The sequence below is a fragment of the Centroberyx gerrardi genome, unplaced genomic scaffold (assembly GCF_048128805.1).
Source record: "Centroberyx gerrardi isolate f3 unplaced genomic scaffold, fCenGer3.hap1.cur.20231027 Scaffold_81, whole genome shotgun sequence".
Classification (NCBI taxonomy): Eukaryota; Metazoa; Chordata; class Actinopteri; order Beryciformes; family Berycidae; genus Centroberyx; species Centroberyx gerrardi.
In genome coordinates, this window is record NW_027605217.1 from 1 (window position 1) to 19,817 (window position 19,817).

At 44.9% G+C, this 19,817-nt stretch overlaps 2 protein-coding genes across 3 annotated transcripts in view; both read left to right on the forward strand.

Moving 5' to 3' along the window:
• Positions 1-655: 655 nt before the first annotated feature.
• On the forward strand, positions 656-3,219 carry LOC139925013 (protein PET117 homolog, mitochondrial). The gene is made up of 2 exons (XM_071916251.2): positions 656-818; positions 3,082-3,219. The coding sequence occupies exons 1-2, from the start codon at positions 723-725 to the stop codon at positions 3,217-3,219; spliced, it is 234 nt and encodes a 77-aa protein (XP_071772352.2). The 5' UTR covers positions 656-722.
• A 548-nt stretch (positions 3,220-3,767) lies between these two features.
• Positions 3,768-19,817, forward strand: part of LOC139925074 (cysteine-rich protein 2-binding protein) — a 38,703-nt gene continuing 22,653 nt past the window's right edge. The window contains exons 1-11 of one of the 2 annotated variants that reach the window (XR_013504185.1): positions 3,768-3,807; positions 4,772-5,052; positions 5,745-5,866; positions 6,402-6,523; positions 8,350-8,522; positions 8,724-9,152; positions 9,564-10,171; positions 10,929-11,059; positions 11,156-11,331; positions 11,594-11,784; positions 17,470-17,926. Coding sequence is in view for 1 of the 2 variants with exons in the window: in XM_078282340.1 (XP_078138466.1) it covers positions 4,794-5,052; positions 5,745-5,866; positions 6,402-6,523; positions 8,350-8,522; positions 8,724-9,152; positions 9,564-10,171; positions 10,929-11,059; positions 11,156-11,331; positions 11,594-11,784; positions 17,470-17,643 (2,385 nt within the window). In the remaining variant the exon portion in view is untranslated. Of the gene's footprint in view, positions 3,808-4,771; positions 5,053-5,744; positions 5,867-6,401; positions 6,524-8,349; positions 8,523-8,723; positions 9,153-9,563; positions 10,172-10,928; positions 11,060-11,155; positions 11,332-11,593; positions 11,785-17,469; positions 19,147-19,817 lie in introns of those variants that run through there. The other variant, XM_078282340.1, reaches the window with a different exon arrangement.

Consider the following 19,817-nt stretch of genomic DNA (forward strand, 5'->3'; position numbering starts at 1 on the left):
TACACATTTACAAATCTAATTACGCACACACGGATTGAGATACAGTTACACAACTCTCCACACAAATAGTTTTGCTACAATAATGGCCCCATAGTTATCTCCCTTTACAGCCTGTAGGCAGCAGAAGACTTTACTAACACAGGCGAGTCTGGAGCAAACTGTGGAATGTTAAGTTTCACTTTGTTTTCACAAGGAGAGACTCGGGGTGAACACACAACAGTTTCCTTACAGTAACATGAGGTCACTGGTTACAGGTTACAGATTAGTTCTTCATTAGTTGGTGTTGTATTGGCAGTTCATTTACCAGTCAGTCAGTTAGTAAGTCAGACAGTCAGTTAGTTATCAGGTTAGTTGTCAGTTTCTAACCCTAACCTGATAGAAACTGTTAGATATTAGGTTAGTAGTTAGATAATTAGTGTCTTAACAACAGAGAAACTCTTGGGATCAGTAGCTGCAAAGGAACTTTTTATAGTTATATACTTATAATAACTTATAGTTAGTTATAATAGAATTAGAGTGTTATGAGTATAAGTAATAGATATTGTAAATGCTCAGTTCACACTCCAGGTCAGTGGGTGGCGGCACTGCGCCCGTGAGTTGTTTGCAAGCCGCCAAAAAACAGAAGAAGAAGCAGCAGCACCTCCTTGCAGCAGAGTAGCAGCTAAGCTAGCTGAGAGGCAGCAGTTAGCAGCCGAGCTAACGTTATAATATATTATAATATAATGTCTACAGCCTCTAAAGTTGTACTGGGACTGTCTGTGGTTCTGACTCTCAGCACTGTGGCTGGCGTTCACCTCAAACAGACCTGGGACCGGCAGGTAAAGGGTCTACCAAGCTGCATCATGAAATAATAAATGTTAGCATCAGACTGCTGTGTGGTCCGCTCAGGTAACGGAGCGCTAAGCTAACCGGCTAACGTTAAGCTAACCGGCTAACGTTAAGCTAACCGGCTAACATCTGGTCAGGGCGAGTGGACGAAAGATTTTATTATGCTAGCCAACAGCAAACGGTTCTGTTTTGATTGTAACAAATGTATTTAGTCAACAAACTGCAGCCTGTCAGTCGGTAGCGCTAATTCCTCTTGTGCTAACATCTAACGCTAGCCAGCTTGATGCTAAATGCAGCTTCTCAAACCAGTGTCAAGCTAGCAGCAGCAGCAAAAGAGCTTCCGGCCTGGATTTTTCAACGTAAAAGTCTCAGGACAACACATTACCTAAACTTATTTATTAACGTTCTTCATAAAATTGTTAGTTTTAAAATACGGTTTTTTTTTGGCTTTTGTTATGCCTTCAGAAAGACGTGATACAAACAACCTAGCTGTATAAAAGTTGGTCTAATTTGGACTGATAATTTTCCTCCTGTTCTTGTGAATTTGAAATGTAGGCTATTAGAGAAATATTCTCATCACTCTCAGCCTGAGCTTCTCCATATAACAAGTAAATATCGATTGAATTATCTTTTTATTATATAGGCGTATTAGATTCTGGATGATTTTCAATATACAGGATTCTCTGTGTAACATTGATATTGCAGCAGGAGTAACACAGTGTTGACTACATCTCAAAATTCAATGAATCGCTGTCACTATTTTATCATCCAGATGGATTTATACAACTGTCTAGGAAATGTAAATGATGATTGGTTGTCTGGCAGTGACTGACTTTATCAAACCCAGACTAGATCTACCGCCGCTCAGCTGGAGGCTGTTTCCCCTCTGAGGACATGACTACAGCTGGATTATCATTTCATAACACAGTAATGTCACCACCTAGTTAGAAAACAAATTTCTGCTGTCCTGAAGTGTTGTTTGTACTGAACGCTCTTATTTTGAAGGCTAAATCACTAAACGGAAGTCGTGTTCCTCCTGGTTTCTGCAGGCTTGACACAGCTCAGTGTCTGTGACCTTAGCCTGGTGATACAACTGCATGAGGTCACTTTGTTTCAGTGACGTCACGCTCAGTATAACCTGCTGAGAACTTAAACCGGATCCAGATCAGTTTCATTGGGTCCACTTGTTATTCACGCCGGGGCGCACAGGCCTGACGTAGGCGGCGTAGGCGGAGTTTGCCGCTAAAATCAAGTGCAAAAGACACCCGGCGGGCGTTGCTTGTATATTTTAAACAACAATCCTTGTTTCAGCAGCTCTGCATGCTGTAAACACAAAACATGTTGCACAAGGACAGAAACGTATTCTAAATCACATCTTGCAAGAGAAAACGTAAATCCTCGTCCTGCTTGTGTTTTGTCTGGTTCTCTTTCTAATGTTCAGTATCTCAGCCAATAGGAGCGCGCTGGTTACGTCATCGCCGGTCTCAGCCGGCAGGTTGCAGCGGGTCGTCCGGCGCACGCCGCGGTGTCGCCCGTTTTAATATCAAGTGCTGACTCCGCCCGCCCGGGCCAGTTTCGGCGTACGCCGGGTGGAATTACAAGTGAGCCCAGTTTGATTTCCACTTCCTGTGTTTCTGTCTGGAATCCAACCATGGGTGTATTAATCCGACAGACTCAGGATCAGTTTGATGAGTTTGCACCAAAGGAGTTAGACTTGGGGGTCGCTCACAAAAGTCACATTAAACACAATGCAACATAAAATTATAAAAATAGTATATAAAAAATGTAATGGTATAAAGTTAGGGAATAAGGGCCTCATTCATAAAACTTAACATTTTCTCATTCAGAACCTGAAATATCAGGACGTTATGAGCATTACCGTTCTCCCCGTACTTCCACGCCTTTTGTTCATTTACATAATGTGAAAGCGATTCCTAAAAGCACACCGCGCTGCAAAAAATACTACCTGCTCTAGTCAGACGGTATACTGTACAAATTAATGTTAAATAATGAAAACAAACATGAATTATTAAAAAAATCAATAGATAAAGTTACATTGTGTCCTACGGCATTAATTATCATTGGAAACATGAAAATGTTTAATAAACGTTTGAAGCCCATGCAGCGTTCCTCATCTGATCGACTCCATGTGATTATTTTATCATGATATGATTCTGTTGAAACTGATAATCGATAACATTGAAGTGACAGTGTGTAAAAACCCTGAAGACAGAAGTGGTCGTTGTGTTGCAGCGGCTTCACGAAGGCGTGGTCAGAGATCTGGAGCGTCTGCAGAGGAAGAAGGAGAACCTGAAGCTGCTGGAGGAGCAGAGGAACCTGACCAGACAGCTGGAGGAGGAGCGGGAGAGGAGGGGGGCGGAGCAGAGCTGAGGGGGGCGGAGCAGAGCTGAGAGGGGGGCGGAGCAGAGCTGAGAGGGGGGCGGAGCAGAGCTGAGGGGGGCGGAGCAGAGCTGAGAGGAGGAGGAGCAGAGGAACCTGACCAGACAGCTGGAGGAGGAGCGGGAGAGGAGGGGGGCGGAGCAGAGCTGAGGGGGGCGGAGCAGAGCTGAGGGGGGCGGAGCAGAGCTGAGAGGGGGGCGGAGCAGAGCTGAGAGGGGGGCGGAGCAGAGCTGAGAGGGGTGGAGCAGAGCTGAGAGGAGGAGGAGCAGAGAGGAGGGAGGAGGAGCAGAGGAACCTGACCAGACAGCTGGAGGAGGAGCGGGAGAGGAGGGGGGCGGAGCAGAGCTGAGGGGGGCGGAGCAGAGCTGAGAGGAGGAGGAGCAGAGGAACCTGACCAGACAGCTGGAGAAGGAGAGGGAGCGGAGGGGGGCAGGGCAGGGCTGAGAGGAGGGAGGAGGAGCAGAGCTGAAGGAGGAGGAGCAGAGAGGAGGGAGGAGGAGCAGAGCTGAAGGAGGAGGAGCCGAGAGGAGGGAGGAGCAGAGAGGAGGGAGGAGGAGCAGAGCGGAGGCAGCCACACAGGTAGGTTTTATTAAAGTGTATCTATCAAAGAGTATCTATCTATCTACTGGTCATCTACTATTGGCTAGTCTTTAGTGCCAGTGTTGTACTCTATAGAAGGTGACATCACCTGGCACCAAAGATCAGCCAATAGCAGATGGCCAGTTCAGTATCCTACTTTCCACCATTAGGTGTCAGGCTTCACCACAGATTTGGGTTTAGGGTTCAGTTCCTGTTTAAAGGAATAGTTCACCCAAAAATGAAAAGTGTCTCATTCTCTCCTCCTGTAGAGTAATGCTGAGCTGATCTGGTGCAGCTGACAGTCAGACTGTCAGGATCCGCTTCAAGGCCTGGAAAAGGAGTTTGGTAGAGATGTGACCATCTGCTTCTCTCCTGATCTGATTGGATACGTGATCTGAGGTTTAGGATCAATACAACCAGGATACCATGTGATCAATAAAAGTTCAGTGAGACTCAAATCTTTCTAGCGATGCCATTGGCTGCTAGAATGTAAACAACAATTTAAAATGTCATTACAAAGTGACAATAATATAATTTGGATGGAGAGCTTGTGAAACTGTGATGGTCAAGAGTCTCATTAGTGATTACTACAGCAGAATAACATGGAGCTGATATCACCATTCATGTTCCTGACAGCAGAATAACATGGAGCTGATATCACCATTCATGTTCCTGACAGCAGAATAACATGGAGCTGATATCACCATTCATGTTCCTGACAGCAGAATAACATGGAGCTGATATCACCATTCATGTTCCTGACAGCAGAATAACATGGAGCTGATATCACCATTCATGTTCCTGACAGCAGAATAACATGGAGCTGATATCACCATTCATGTTCCTGACGGACTGACATGTTTTGTATTGAGAGATATTGAATTTCCAGATATCGCCGCATCACTTGAATTGTAGATGGAAAGTGTGTCGTAGCCCTGACTCAGTCTCATGTTTACCTGTACAGGTGTGAAGGGGGCGGAGCTACCATGGACAGCAGCGGCGAGCAGCTGGGCGCGGCGGAGGACGAGGCGGCGTGCACGTCGGCATCAGAGGGCCTGGAGGAGGGCGAGGTGGAGGGCGAGACGCTGCTGATCGTGGAGTCGGAGGACCAGGGCTCCGTCGACCTGTCGCACGACCAGAGCGGAGACTCGCTCACCAGCGACCTGGGCGAGGAGGCGGAGCCTGGCTGGGCCTGCGACGACATGGCCTTCTACTGCGACCGCTGCCACAAGTGGATCCCAGCCGGTCAGAGCAGACACACACACACACACACACACACACACACACACACACATACAGACACACACTCAAGTTTAACTAGTGTGGACTGGGTCAGTGGAGAGTTTTAGTGTCCCATGATGGGAGAGCGGGGCGATGCGGTTTACATCAATATCATGATATTGATGTAGGATTTTTTTTCAATATCGATATACAGTATATCACAGTATGACTCACGTCTGCAAACTCACATGTTAAATAATCAAATTACTGTTCATCCCATTGAACTGAATGGTGATGTTGATGTCAAACAAAACTGAACTATTCAAATAATATTCCTCAAAATGCTTCATGCCTCATTTTGTCAGAGTCTTTTAATAAAATGTGTTTGTTCTCATCAGTTCAGACAGCAGAACTGTGTCATGATTTCCCCAAAATCACCAGATCATCACCATGATGATCACCAGATCATCACCATGATGATCACCAGATCATCACCATGTGATTCACTGAACCACCAGAAACCAGAATATTGAATCATCGCCCGCTCTACATGATGCTCTAAATGTTTCAGAGGCTTTTCCACCCCGACAACAATAAAACTCTGGAGGAAACGCTGAATACGTGAATATTTTGTGACATGAAAACAGTAAAATTAAAAGCCTGTGTGTGTGTGTGTGTGTGTGTGTGTGTGTGTGTGTGTGTGTGTGTGTGTTCAGCTCAGCTGCACGGAGAGCAGCCCAGCTACCTGAAAGGAGACAACTTCTTCAAGTTCACCTGCTGCGACTGTTCTGAGGACGGCAAGGAGAGCTTCGAGCGGATGAGACTCACCTGGCAGCAGGTGAGACGTTTCCCTCCTCCAGGCGGCAGCTAGGTCAGACCGCTCACCGGACGGGGTCGAGTCCGTCAGCACACAGGTCCCACTGAACTACACGGGGTGTTGTCTGTTTTTTGACGTTACGCCGTTCATCCGCCAATCTGACGACCCTGAATTCTCAACGCAGTCTCTCACCCGGCGGCCCGTACTGAACACTGTCTTGACAGAAGTCTCGTTTGGGCTAGCAAGCTAGCACTAGCTAACCAGGCTACTGAGCTATCAATAGTAGCTCTGGCTTGCTGTAAAAAGTAATCCGCCTTATAAAGTCTGATTATTTAGACCAAAACTAGCAGCAAAGAAAGGAGGGAGAACATATTTTCATCAAATAATAATCTGAATATTTTATTTATGTTACAGATCATCACTACATACGTCTTTAATGAAAAGTCAAATAATAAAATATGTATTAAAAAAGATGAATTTATTGAAAACATACATTGTTTACTATGTGCAATGCCAACCATTCATCTTCTTCGGTGGTTTGATCATTCTGCTGCAGGTGGTGATGCTCGCCATGTACAACCTGTCCCTGGAGGGAACGGGCCGGCAGGGATACTTCAGGTGGAAGGAGGACATCTGCGCCTTCATCGGACGACACTGGACCTTCCTGCTGGGAACCAGGTCAGCTCCACCTTTATTTATATTGTCTCCTGTAGGAATAAGAAGAAGAATAACTTTGTTTATATAGCACCTTTAAAAACAGAGTTTAGAAAGTGACAGCCAGAATATAAGCAGAATACTTAAAATGAATTTTGAAAAGCAGTGGAACAGTGTGAAACAGGAATTAAATGAAGAGAAGAGCAACATTCAGTAAACACTCGATAACCGTGAGATAAAAACCAAAATAAACTAAGGATAAAATAAAAATAAGATAAAAAGACGACATCACATGACAGCAAGTCTGTAAAAATGTGTTTTAAGAAGTGGATTTTATCTTCTATTCTTTTATAACTTTACTTATAACTTTCATTTATTGTTTTTATGTGTGCATTTTATGTAAAGCACATTGCATTACATTTCAAATGTACAAAATGTGCTATATAAGTAAAATTTTGATCAGAACTGTGACCAAGTCAACTCTGCTGGAGTCCCAAGTCTAAATGTAGATCACCAAGTCAAGTCCAAGTCAAGTCCAAGTCATTAATGTCAAGTCTCAAGTCTAAATGTAGAACAGCAAGTCAAGTCAGAACAAATCAAGAGTCCAGTATCAATTTAATATCTTAAAGAAAACTAAATATCTAGGACTTTTCAATGCAATATGGTTTTAATAGGATAAAAACTTGGTAAGAGCATCATGAGTTTGATTTCTATAATCAGTTTCAACTTCAATAAATTCAATCATTCCATACAAATTCAGAAAACAGAATTTAAATTCAGTCGTCCGCTGGAACAAATCTCATCACTTTCAATCTAAGTCATTTACACAAACACAAGATCTCAAGTCAAGACTTTAGAAACCTTTTCAAGTCATCAAAGTACAAGTCAGAGTCGAGTCCCAAGTCACCAGAACCCAAGTCAAGTCTCAAGTCTTCTCTTCATGCAGCAAGTCAAGTCTCAAGCAATTAAAACTGTGACTCGAGTCCAAGTCATGTGACTCAATTCGAGTACAGGTCATGTGACTTGAGTCTAGGTAATGTGACTCGTGTCCAGGTCACGCGATTCCAGGTTACGTGACTCAAGTCCAGTTTATGTGACTCGTATCCAAGTCACGTGACTTGAGTCCAGGTGATGTGACTCAAGTCCCCGCCTCTGGTTTTGGTTGATTGATTTAAAAGAAGTCAGTGATTCTGCCAGCCTCAGCTCCTCCAGCCGCTCGCTTGGCTTTAGTTTCCAGTCTGGACTTTGGAGAACAGAAGGATGTGAGCCAGACCCGAACCGGCTTCAACATGATCAGTAAAATCTTAAAATCAATTCTAAAGTGAGCTGGGAGCCAGTAGAGGGATGCAGGACTGGGATAATGTGATGTCATCCGTTAAAACCAGTAAGAAGTCTAGTTGGAGGTGATTTACGCTACCGGTCGACACGCCACATTTTCCTTTATTTTTACTATTTTCCACATGTTAGAATAACAGTAAAGACTCAAAACTATGAAATAACACAAATGGATTTATGCAGCGACCAGAAAAGTGTTAAACAAATCAAAACTATCTTATATTTTAGATTCTTTGCCTTGATGGAAAGGCAAAGGCTTTGGAAAGAAATTCATACATAGGATCAACTTCACTATTTATATTTGACTGAGAAACTCATTTCAAGCATTTAAGCAGAAGCCTTTAGATCAAAATGCTTTAAGAGAATGAAACAGAACATTCAGTCAGGAGTCAGACTGTGACTGGTGGTGTAGATTATTATTATTATTATATATTTTTATATTGTTTCCTACAGGGAACTGGTCCCTTTCCTTTACCATGTATTTATTTAGTTTATTATGTTGGAACTGTCTGTAGGAAGAAGACGTCGACCTGGTGGAGCACGGTCGCCGGCTGCCTGTCGGTCGGCAGTCCCACCTTCTTCCGGTCGGGAGCGCAGGAGTTCGGAGAACCCGGCTGGTGGAAACTGGTGCAGAACCGACCGCCGACCCTGCGGCCGGAGGCGGACAAATCCACCGCCAAGACCAAAGGTAAAGACACACTGCCGGCGGGTGGCCGCGCTGCCGCCATTCACTTTCAATGAGTAGTGGCAAACCGCTTGCGTCGAGCATGATGGGATAGCAGGCGGCGCGGTGGGAAAAGTTGGTGGGGGGGGCCGGATTGTAACCACGGACGTTGCGGTAACACGGTGTGCGTGTCAGACTGAGCGGTGTTGTGTTGTTTCCCTGCAGCCTCCAAGCCGGCGGTGGACCCCATCATCACGGTGGAGGGTCTGAGGAAGCGCGGCGCCCGAAACCCGGTGGAGAACGCCATGCAGCTGAAGGAGAAACGCTCGCGCACCCAGGAGGCCAAGGACATCCGGCGGGCTCAGAAGGAGGCGGCGGGCGGCTACACCGACCGCAGCGCCTCCTCCACGCCCGTCAAACTGGGAGGCGGGCGCGGCGGCGGGCGGCGGCCCGACCTGGTCCTGGAGAAAGGCGAGGTCATCGACTTCTCCTCGCTCAGCTCCTCGGACCGGACGCCCCTCACCAGCCCCTCCCCCTCGCCCTCGCCGGACTTCTCGGCCCCCGGCACGCCGGCCTCGCACTCGGCCACGCCCAGCCTGCTGTCGGAGGCCGACCTCATCCCCGACGTCATGCCGCCGCAGGCGCTATTCCACGGTGAGGTCACTTCCTGTTATCAAGAGAAACCTTTATGTATTTCCTGCACTCTCCGTCTGTGTCCAGCGAGAATAAAACTAAATAAGCATTGATCTGAAAAAATCATCTACTGTCAGCAAGGTCTTTATGTTTCCTATCTTGCTTTGATATTTATCCTGTTTTCATCACCGATCACTATATTATTCATCATAAAGATGTAAACTCAGATCAGTCACGGTTTACAGCGCTTATTACTCCAGTCTGTAAAATTATTTGGCAACAAGGACTGAGTTTACCTGCCTTCCTTAACTTTGTTTTGATTTTATACTAAATTAAATTATATATATATATTATAATAAAAGTATGTGTGATTTTGGAATGAAACTGTTGAATTAAAATCTCGTGGCGCTCGTCTCCCTGCCGGCCCTCCAGATGACGAGGAGCTGGAGGCGGAGGGGATGATCGACCCGGGGATGGAGTACGTCCCTCCTCCCAGCGCCGCTCTGGCCCACGCCGCCCTCGTCGTCCGCAAGAAGCTCCGCCCGGCGCCGCCGCACATCAAACGTGAAGCCGAGAGCGAGGACGACGAGGGCCGCGAGCGCGAGGACGACTTCGAGGAGCCGCCGGGACGCCGCGAAGGCCAGTGTCTCTCCGCCGGGGGGCGCGGCGGCGCCGGAGGGCCGGAACGCAGGAGGACGGCGCACGCCGAGAAGGCGGACGGACCCGGCGGCGTCTCCCAGAGTCCCCGCTACGCCCCCCTCAGCCTGTACGAGGAGAAGATGCTGCTGCGGCGGCTGGACGCCTGCCCCCTGGCGCTGGCCGTCACGCCGCAGGCTAAACGCCTCCACAGGAAGCTGCTGGTCCGCCAGGCGAAGCGGCAGAGAGGGCTCCCCCTGCTGGACCTGGACCGGGCCGTCAGCGCCGCCCTCAGCCTGGTCGGAGGGATCTACGGCGCCCAGGAGGCCGGCAGGTCCACCGGAGGCGCCGGGGGGAAATACTGCACCAACAGCCAAGACCTCCGCATCCTGGACCGCTTCCAGGTAACTTCTGCATCTGAAGTCAACTCAAAGAAGTTCTGCAGTATTCATTACTCGCTGCAGCTTTCAAGAAATTGAAATAGTAGATTACAGTACTAGTTACTGGGAGGAGTAACGCGTTGCAGCCCAACACCATCTAGACTCGTGTCACGGTCCCCCAAACAGACAGGCAGCAGGGCCACAGGTCCCATCGGGTCACACTCAGTCTCATGGGTTCATATGGGAAGATCGTAGTTGGTGTTGATTCATATTGAAATGTAGAACTGCAGCTGGGAGTCAAACTGCTGATTACACTCCAGTCATGTTTACTTATAAAGCCCTTTATCCCAAGCATGTCCCAAAGGGCTTCACATACCATCATACACATACATCACTAGATACCATACTACATCTTATACGTCATATACTACAAGATATACCGTACTTCACACAAACACACACATATGGGCAATTTAGAGTCAACAGTCCTCCTGACCTGCTTGTCTTTGGACTGTGGGAGGAGACATGGAGACTCCCCACAGAAAGGACCACAACCCTCCTGGGACGGTGCTGACACTGAGCCGCCCGGAGAAGAGTCTTCCTTACATTCTCTGACTAAATGTGAGTGAACTATGCCTCGTTTTGCTGGGGACCCTGTGTGAACGACTCTGCAGGGTAATCCAAGTGTTTTGCAGCCAAACGATCGAATATCAGTCTCCATAAATGTGTGTGTGTGTGTGTGTGTGTGTGTGTGTGTGTGTGTGTGTGTGTGTGTGAGCAGACCAGTCTGTCCAGCAGGAGGCTCCATCAGCCCTCTGTTTCCTTCTGGCACCGGCTGATGGGAGCAGACTGCAGTTTGGACCAAACCATCAAGAGTCCGTACACTTCCCGCTGTCTGAAGCCTTACATCAGGTAGGGGGGTGGAGTAGCAGTAGTAGTATTAGTATCAGTATCTCTCAGTTGTTCCAGCGTTCTGCTGCTCACCTGGTTCTGGTTCTGGTTCTCCAGGAGGGATTATGAGAACCGGCCTCTGAAGCTGCGTCTGCTGGCGGAGATCCGGGCGTTCCCTCACAGGAAGGAGGCGGGCTGGGAGCCCGAGGCCGACGCCCCTATCGACTACTGCTACGTCCGACCCAACCACATCCCCTCCGTCAACGCCATGTGCCACGACAGCTTCTGGCCCGGTAACGCCTCCTACAGTTTCTAGCAGCTAAACCAGCATTTTATAATGCTTTTTTTTTTTTTTATTTAAGAAAAAAGTGAAATGTCTTGTGATTGATATGATAAATCAGTTTTTTAGTAAGCATGTTACAGAACTGTTTCTAAAGATTTTCGAGATAATACCGTACATGGAGATAGCTTGGGTCAAGATAATTGTACTATGAGATTTTGGTATGAGAGCAGGCGGAAGCAGGAGCCCTGAACAGGTGTGCCTCTCCTCTGCAGGTGTGGACGTGTCCGAGTGCCTGCAGTACCCGGACTTCAGTGTGGTGGCGCTCTATAAGAAGGTGGTGATCGGCTTCGGCTTCATGGTGCCGGACGTGAAATACAACGAGGCGTACGTCTCCTTCCTGCTGGTCCACCCCGAGTGGAGGAGAGCCGGCATCGCCACCTTCATGATCTACCACCTCATCCAGGTACCACACACACACACACACACACACACACACTGCTGACTGACTGACTGACTGACCGATTGATTGATTGATTGATTGATTGGGTATAAAAAGGAACAAACGGAGGAAAACACGTAAAAGCAACACATTACATGACAGAGAAACAAGATGTCATGTGGAGCCAGACATGTGGCACAGTTTAAAAATTAATATCCTAGATAAACGTTGATCCATCCCAGTTTGTGATAATAAATCAACACTAGTCTTTCTTCTAGTCTTTACTGTATTCACAATAATACATTAACTGTGGTTATTTTTCTTAAAAAGGAGTGGAATCATTTCAGTTCAATGTGAGCTAGAGATTGTAAATTCTGAAAAGAATATTTATGTTTTGATAATGATTAGGAATGAAGTTTGTTAAAAGGAGTAACAGCATGAGGTGGAATCTGATGTTTTATGTTTGCTAATAAACATAAATATAAAAATAAAGAGTTTTAAAGGTCTGAAAGAGAGCAGGAGCTGATAAAACTCAAGTGTTAAGAAAAGTCGGTCTTGTTGTGGCTTCCAACAGAAAAGTTTGTTAAGGCTGTGACAGACACAGCAGGGAAGATGAAGGCCGTTTACCTGCTTCACTGTTTGGTTGTAGTGTTGACTGTAGCATTGACTGTAGCGTTGGTTGTAGTGTTGACTGTAGCGTTGACTGTAGTGTTGGTTGTAGTGTTGACTGTAGCGTTGACTGTAGCGTTGACTGTAGTGTTGGTTGTAGCGTTGACTGTAGCGTTGACTGTAGCGTTGGTTGTAGTGTTGACTGTAGCGTTGACTGTAGTGTTGGTTGTAGTGTTGACTGTAGCGTTGACTGTAGCGTTGGTTGTAGTGTTGACTGTAGCGTTGACTGTAGTGTTGGTTGTAGTGTTGACTGTAGTGTTGGTTGTAGTGTTGACTGTAGTGTTGACTGTAGCGTTGGTTGTAGTGTTGACTGTAGTGTTGACTGTAGTGTTGACTGTAGTGTTGGTTGTAGTGTTGACTGTAGCGTTGACTGTAGTGTTGGTTGTAGTGTTGACTGTAGTGTTGACTGTAGTGTTGACTGTGGTGTTGACTGTAGTGTTGGTTGTAGTGTTGACTGTAGTGTTGGTTATAGCGTTGACTGTAGTGTTGACTGTAGTGTTGACTGTAGTGTTGACTGTTGTGTTGACTGTAGTGTTGGTTGTAGTGTTGGTTGTAGTGTTGACTGTAGTGTTGACTGTAGCGGTAGTTGTAGTGTTGGTTGTAGCGTTGACTGTAGCGTTGGTTATAGCGTTGACTGTAGCGTTGACTGTAGCGTTAGTTGTAGTGTTGGTTGTAGTGTTGACTGTAGCGTTGGTTGTAGCGTTGGCTGTAGCGTTGGTTGTAGCGTTAGTTGTAGTGTTGGTTGTAGTGTTGACTGTAGCGTTGGTTGTAGCGTTGGCTGTAGCGTTGGTTGTAGCGTTAGTTGTAGTGTTGGCTGTAGTGTTGACTGTAGAGTTAGTTGTAGTGTTGGTTGTAGTGTTGACTGTAGCGTTGGCTGTAGCGTTGACTGTGGTGTTGACTGTAGCGTTGGTTGTGGCGTTAGTTGTAGTGTTGGTTGTAGTGTTGACTGTAGCATTGGTTGTAGCGTTGACTGTGGTGTTGACTGTAGCGTTGACTGTAGCGTTAGTTGTAGCGTTGGTTGTAGCGTTGACTGTAGCGTTGACTGTAGCATTGGTTGTAGTGTTGGTTGTAGTGTTAGTTGTAGTGTTAGTTGTAGTGTTGGCTGTAGCATTGGTTGTAGTGTTGGTTGTAGTGTTAGTTGTAGTGTTAGTTGTAGTGTTGGTTGTAGTGTTGGTTGTAGTGTTAGTTGTAGTGTTGGTTGTAGTGTTGGCTGTAGTGTTAGTTGTAGTGTTGGCTGTAACGTTAGTTGTAGTGTTGATTGTAGTGTTGGTTGTAGTGTTGGTTGTAGTGTTAGTTGTAGTGTTAGTTGTAGTGTTGGTTGTAGTGTTGGCTGTAATGTTGGTTGTAGTGTTTGTTGTAGTGTTGGTTGTAGTGTTAGTTGTAGTGTTAGTTGTAGTGTTGGTTGTAGTGTTAGTTGTAGTGTTGGTTGTAGTGTTAGTTGTAGTGTTAGTTGTAGTGTTGTAGTGTTGGTTGTAGTGTTAGTTGTAGTGTTGGCTGTAGTGTTAGTTGTAGTGTTAGTTGTAGTGTTGGTTGTAGTGTTAGTTGTAGTGTTGGCTGTAACGTTAGTTGTAGTGTTGGTTGTAGTGTTGGTTGTAGTGTTGGTTGTAGCGTTGGCTGTAACGTTAGTTGTAGTGTTGGTTGTAGTGTTGGTTGTAGTGTTGGTTGTAGTGTTGGCTGTAGTGTTAGTTGTAGTGTTGGTTGTAGTGTTAGTTGTAGTGTTGGTTGTAGTGTTGGTTGTAGTGTTGGTTGTAGTGTTGGCTGTAACGTTAGTTGTAGTGTTGGTTGTAGTGTTAGTTGTAGTGTTGGCTGTAACGTTAGTTGTAGTGTTGGTTGTAGTGTTGGTTGTAGTGTTGGCTGTAGTGTTAGTTGTAGTGTTAGTTGTAGTGTTGGTTGTAGTGTTGGCTGTAGTGTTAGTTGTAGTGTTGGTTGTAGTGTTAGTTGTAGTGTTGGTTGTAGTGTTGGCTGTAGTGTTAGTTGTAGTGTTGGTTGTAGTGTTAGTTGTAGTGTTGGTTGTAGTGTTAGTTGTAGTGTTAGTTGTAGTGTTGGTTGTAGTGTTAGTTGTAGTGTTAGTTGTAGTGTTGGTTGTAGTGTTGACTGTAGTGTTAGTTGTAGTGTTGGTTGTAGTGTTAGTTGTAGTGTTGGTTGTAGTGTTAGTTGTAGTGTTAGTTGTAGTGTTGGTTGTAGTGTTAGTTGTAGTGTTAGTTGTAGTGTTGGTTGTAGTGTTAGTTGTAGTGTTGGTTGTAGTGTTAGTTGTAGTGTTGACTGTAGTGTTAGTTGTAGTGTTGGTTGTAGTGTTAGTTGTAGTGTTGGTTGTAGTGTTGACTGTAGTGTTGACTGTAGTGTTGGTTGTAGTGTTGACTGTAGCGTTAGTTGTAGTGTTGGTTGTAGTGTTGGTTGTAGTGTTGACTGTAGTGTTGGTTGTAGTGTTGACTGTAGTGTTAGTTGTAGTGTTGGTTGTAGTGTTGACTGTAGTGTTGACTGTAGTGTTGACTGTAGTGTTAGTTGTAGTGTTGGTTGTAGTGTTGACTGTAACGTTAGTTGTAGTGTTGACTGTAGTGTTGACTGTAGTGTTGACTGTAGTGTTAGTTGTAGTGTTAGTTGTAGTCTTGGTTGTAGCGCTGACTGTAGTGTTGACTGTAGTGTTGACTGTAGTGTTGGTTGTAGTGTTGGTTGTAGTGTTGGCTGTAACGTTAGTTGTAGTGTTGACTGTAGTGTTGACTGTAGTGTTGACTGTATTGTTAGTTGTAGTGTTAGTTGTAGTCTTGGTTGTAGCGCTGACTGTAGTGTTGACTGTAGTGTTGACTGTAGTGTTGGTTGTAGTGTTGACTGTAGTGTTGACTGTAGTGTTGACTGTAGTGTTGGTTGTAGTGTTAGTTGTAGTGTTGGTTGTAGTGTTAGTTGTAGTGTTAGTTGTAGTGTTGGTTGTAGTGTTGGTTGTAGCGCTGACTGTAGTGTTGACTGTAGTGTTGACTGTAGTGTTGACTGTAGTGTTGACTGTAGTGTTGGTTGTAGTGTTGGTTGTAGTGTTGGCTGTAACGTTAGTTGTAGTGTTGGTTGTAGTGTTGGTTGTAGTGTTAGTTGTAGTGTTGGTTGTAGTGTTGGTTGTAGTGTTAGTTGTAGTGTTAGTTGTAGTGTTAGTTGTAGTGTTGGTTGTAGTGTTGGTTGTAGTGTTAGTTGTAGTGTTGGCTGTAACGTTAGTTGTAGTGTTGGTTGTAGTGTTGGTTGTAGTGTTGGTTGTAGTGTTGGCTGTAACGTTAGTTGTAGTGTTGACTGTAGTGTTGACTGTAGTGTTGGTTGTAGTGTTGACTGTAGTGTTGACTGTAGTGTTGGTTGTAGTGTTGACTGTAGTGTTAGTTGTAGTGTTGGTTGTAGTGTTAGTTGTAGTGTTGGTTGTAGTGTTGGTTGTAGTGTTGGTTGTAGCGCTGACTGTAGTGTTGACTGTAGTGTTGGTTGTAGTGTTGACTGTAGTGTTGGTTGTAGTGTTGGTTGTAGTGTTGGTTGTAGTGTTGGTTGTAGCGCTGACTGTAGTGTTGACTGTAGTGTTGGTTGTAGTGTTGACTGTAGTGTTGGTTGTAGTGTTGGTTGTAGTGTTGGTTGTAGTGTTGACTGTAGTGTTAGTTGTAGTGTTAGTTGTAGTGTTGGTTGTAGCGCTGACTGTAGCGCTGACTGTAGTGTTGACTGTAGTGTTGACTGTAGTGTTGGTTGTAGTGTTGACTGTAGTGTTGGTTGTAGTGTTGACTGTAGTGTTGGTTGTAGTGTTGGTTGTAGTGTTGGTTGTAGTGTTGACTGTAGTGTCAGTTGTAGTGTTAGTTGTAGTGTTGGTTGTAGCGCTGACTGTAGTGTTAGTTGTAGTGTTGGTTGTAGTGTTGGTTGTAGTGTTGACTGTAGTGTTGACTGTAGTGTTGGTTGTAGTGTTGACTGTAGTGTTGGTTGTAGTGTTGACTGTAGTGTTAGTTGTAGTGTTGGTTGTAGTGTTGGTTGTAGTGTTGACTGTAGTGTTGGTTGTAGTGTTGACTGTAGTGTTAGTTGTAGTGTTGGTTGTAGTGTTGGTTGTAGTGTTGACTGTAGTGTTGACTGTAGTGTTGGTTGTAGTGTTGACTGTAGTGTTGGTTGTAGTGTTGACTGTAGTGTTAGTTGTAGTGTTGGTTGTAGTGTTGGTTGTAGTGTTGACTGTAGTGTTGACTGTAGTGTTGGTTGTAGTGTTGACTGTAGTGTTGACTGTAGTGTTGACTGTAGTGTTGGTTGTAGTGTTGACTGTAGTGTTGACTGTAGTGTTGGTTGTAGTGTTGACTGTAGTGTTGACTGTAGTGTTGGTTGTAGTGTTGACTGTAGTGTTGGTTGTAGTGTTGACTGTAGTGTTGACTGTAGTGTTGGTTGTAGTGTTGACTGTAGTGTTGACTGTAGTGTTGACTGTAGTGTTAGTTGTAGTGTTGATCAGGCAGGTTGGCGGCAGCAGTATGAAGGTGTTGATTCAAATAAATGATAATTAAACTTTAACATTAAGATCATAATACTGAAGCAAAACGTGGTTGAAAAACTGTGCTGGCGTGGAACCTGGCGACCTGTGCCTCCATGTTAATTACCCACAGGCCCCTGCAGCCTTGTTATATAGAACCTCCTTGACCTTGACAGGTAAAGTCTTTTCAAAATAAAAGCATATTCATAACGTTATCCATTACATAAATCAAATTTCATGAATCCATTTTCTACCGGGGGAAAAAAAAGGTGATTACAGATACACTGTTATGGGTCAAGAAGCCATATAACAGATCCTGTTTTCACATAGAGAAACATCCTTATCAGAGTGAAGAGATGGTAAGAGAACAGACCAAAACAAAGAAGAAAAGAAAAAAAGGCTAATAGATAAACAGAAGTGAAACGGATTAAAATTACAGACAATCAACAACAACAAAACTTGCCAATATTATCAAAATGGCTTCTACACTTGTTCAGTCTCTTGATTTCCCAGTCAGTTGAGGGACTCAGAGTGTGTGTGTGTGTGTGTGTGTGTGTGTGTGTGTGTGTGTGTGTGTGTTGCAGACCTGCATGGGGAAAGACGTCACGCTGCACGTGTCGGCCAGCAACCCGGCCATGCTGCTGTACCAGAAGTTCGGCTTCAAGACGGAGGAGTACATCCTGGACTTCTACGATAAATATTACCCGGCGGACAGCTGCGAGTGTCGGCACGCCTTCTTCCTCCGCCTGCGCCGCTGAGCCGCCGCCGCACGTTCTGCTTCCTGTTACCGCCGCAGAAACAGGAAGTCGTCTCAGTACGGAGGAACGCTGTCGGTCCGCGGATTCAAACCGGCAACCTTCCAGCTACGAGCCGCCGCTCTAAACGTCAGACAAAACAGTCTGTTTCTGTTTCAGAGTTTAACTGGACTGTCTGGAGCGTTCGGTTCAGTTCAGATCGGTTCAGTTCAGATCGGTTCAGTTCAGATCGGTTCAGTTCAGATCGGTTCAGTTCAGATCGGTTCAGTTCAGATCGGTTCGGTGTGTTTTCTCTTGTCTGGTCTCAGAGCAGCAGCTGGTGTTGAATGTGTTTCTGTAGTAAAAGAGCCGTAACAAACAGTTTAATTTTGTCATTTAATGGAGCCCGTGTCCCTCATCAGACAGTTACTCTGCTGGTTCTGGAAGAATCCGCACAGCGACTGGAGACTGAGCAGCGGCGCTCACGAGGGACGCGCCGCCATGTTGGAAGACAGGCTGACTGCAGCTCATCACAGGACACAGGAGGCTGAACTCGCTCCTCCTGACCTCCGTCACTCGCTGCAGTTCAACACAGAATCATTTTCCCTTTTCAGGTTTCATTTGATTCAGTATCAGAGGAGGCAGAAAACTATTCAGTATTTCACAGGGAAAAAAGCAAAAATTAGAGTAAAATCAGAAAGAAATGGACGTGATAATACATTTGTATTGTAGAAATCTGCTTTTTTCCCATATCCCATAAATCATCTCACAATCCTCCAAAATTTTCTTGTGACCCGGTTGGGGGGTCCCGACCCCCAGGTTGAGAACCTCTGGTAGTCTGTTCCGATCTGAGTCGGTTTAGCAGCAACTGCCTCCCTGTTCCTGTTTGTAAATCCAGTTCACCTTTTGTTTCCAACTGACAGAATTATTTTCTTTATTCATAAGCTCTATCAGTAGCAGCTAGCATGAGAAAGATGCAGGTGACATGAAAATATGTTCTCTTCTAGAAAATAAACATGAATTTGTATTTTGAGAGTTTACCCGCCCGTTTTTTAATATCTTCTCAGAAAACCATTTTTCTATAAAATATTCTTGGCCTGTTCACGGTCACTGAACAGAAGTTTGGCTGTTTTTTTTGTGTTTTTTTTTGTTTTTTTCATCCAGGAGAAAGAGGCGATAACGTCTCATTTAATGTGATGTCACTCTTCCAACATGGCGGCGTTTCCCTCGTTAACATCATAAAGATCCATCCAGCCTGATGACGTCTTCAGATCAGTTTCATGTCATCTGTTACTCTGCAGGAGCTGAGTGAGCGGACACAACTGTCAACAACAGACAAACCTCTCCCTCGTGTCGGTGATCTGTTCGGTCAGAACGCTTTTTATTTTCCACAGAATGAAAAACATTTTGGAAATGAAGTTGTCAATTTAAAAAAAAACTCCTGAACGGACTGATGATCAGTTTCAGTCCGATGTGTGAAGGCTGAACACAGCCGGTCACAATCTGAGATTTATAATAAAAGTTGATGTGAGAATTGTTAAATCATTGTCACTTTCTAGTCTCTCTCTCACACACACACACACACACACACACACACACACCTTCACAGAGGAGGTTTTTGTTTTGAATGATCCAACTTGCCGCAGCATGTTGTGCTGACGCAGCTTTTAGTCTTGAATCTACGCAGATTATCATTTTAAATTCTCTAAACATTTCCTGGAGACAGAAATAATCTGATTGGTTGAGTTAACCCTCAGTGGGCGGAGCCAAAGAACCACAGTTTTTCTGTCTCAGTAACATCAGACTGAAGCTCAGTGAAAAAAAACAAGAGAGAGAGAGGAGGAAGCTAATATGAAGAAATAAAAAACAATGCAATCGAGCCACACTGAGATATCTATAATCATCCATCCATCCAAATACCCATATCCTTATCAATATGCTTATTAATGTCTTGTCATCAGGAATCAATATGAATGTCGCAGCACATTCAGAATTCCTGAGTCCTGAAGCAACTGATGATGTCATAAATAATGTAAATTAAATGTAATAAAGTTTCCTTTTAAATGAGTCAAAAAGGAAATGAATCCTGATGTTATTGATATGATATGAATTTTTTTTTTTCCAGATAATGCAAAACATTTTTACATTAACTGGAAATTATTACATTTTAAGGGGTGAATATATCGATCTGAAGATGT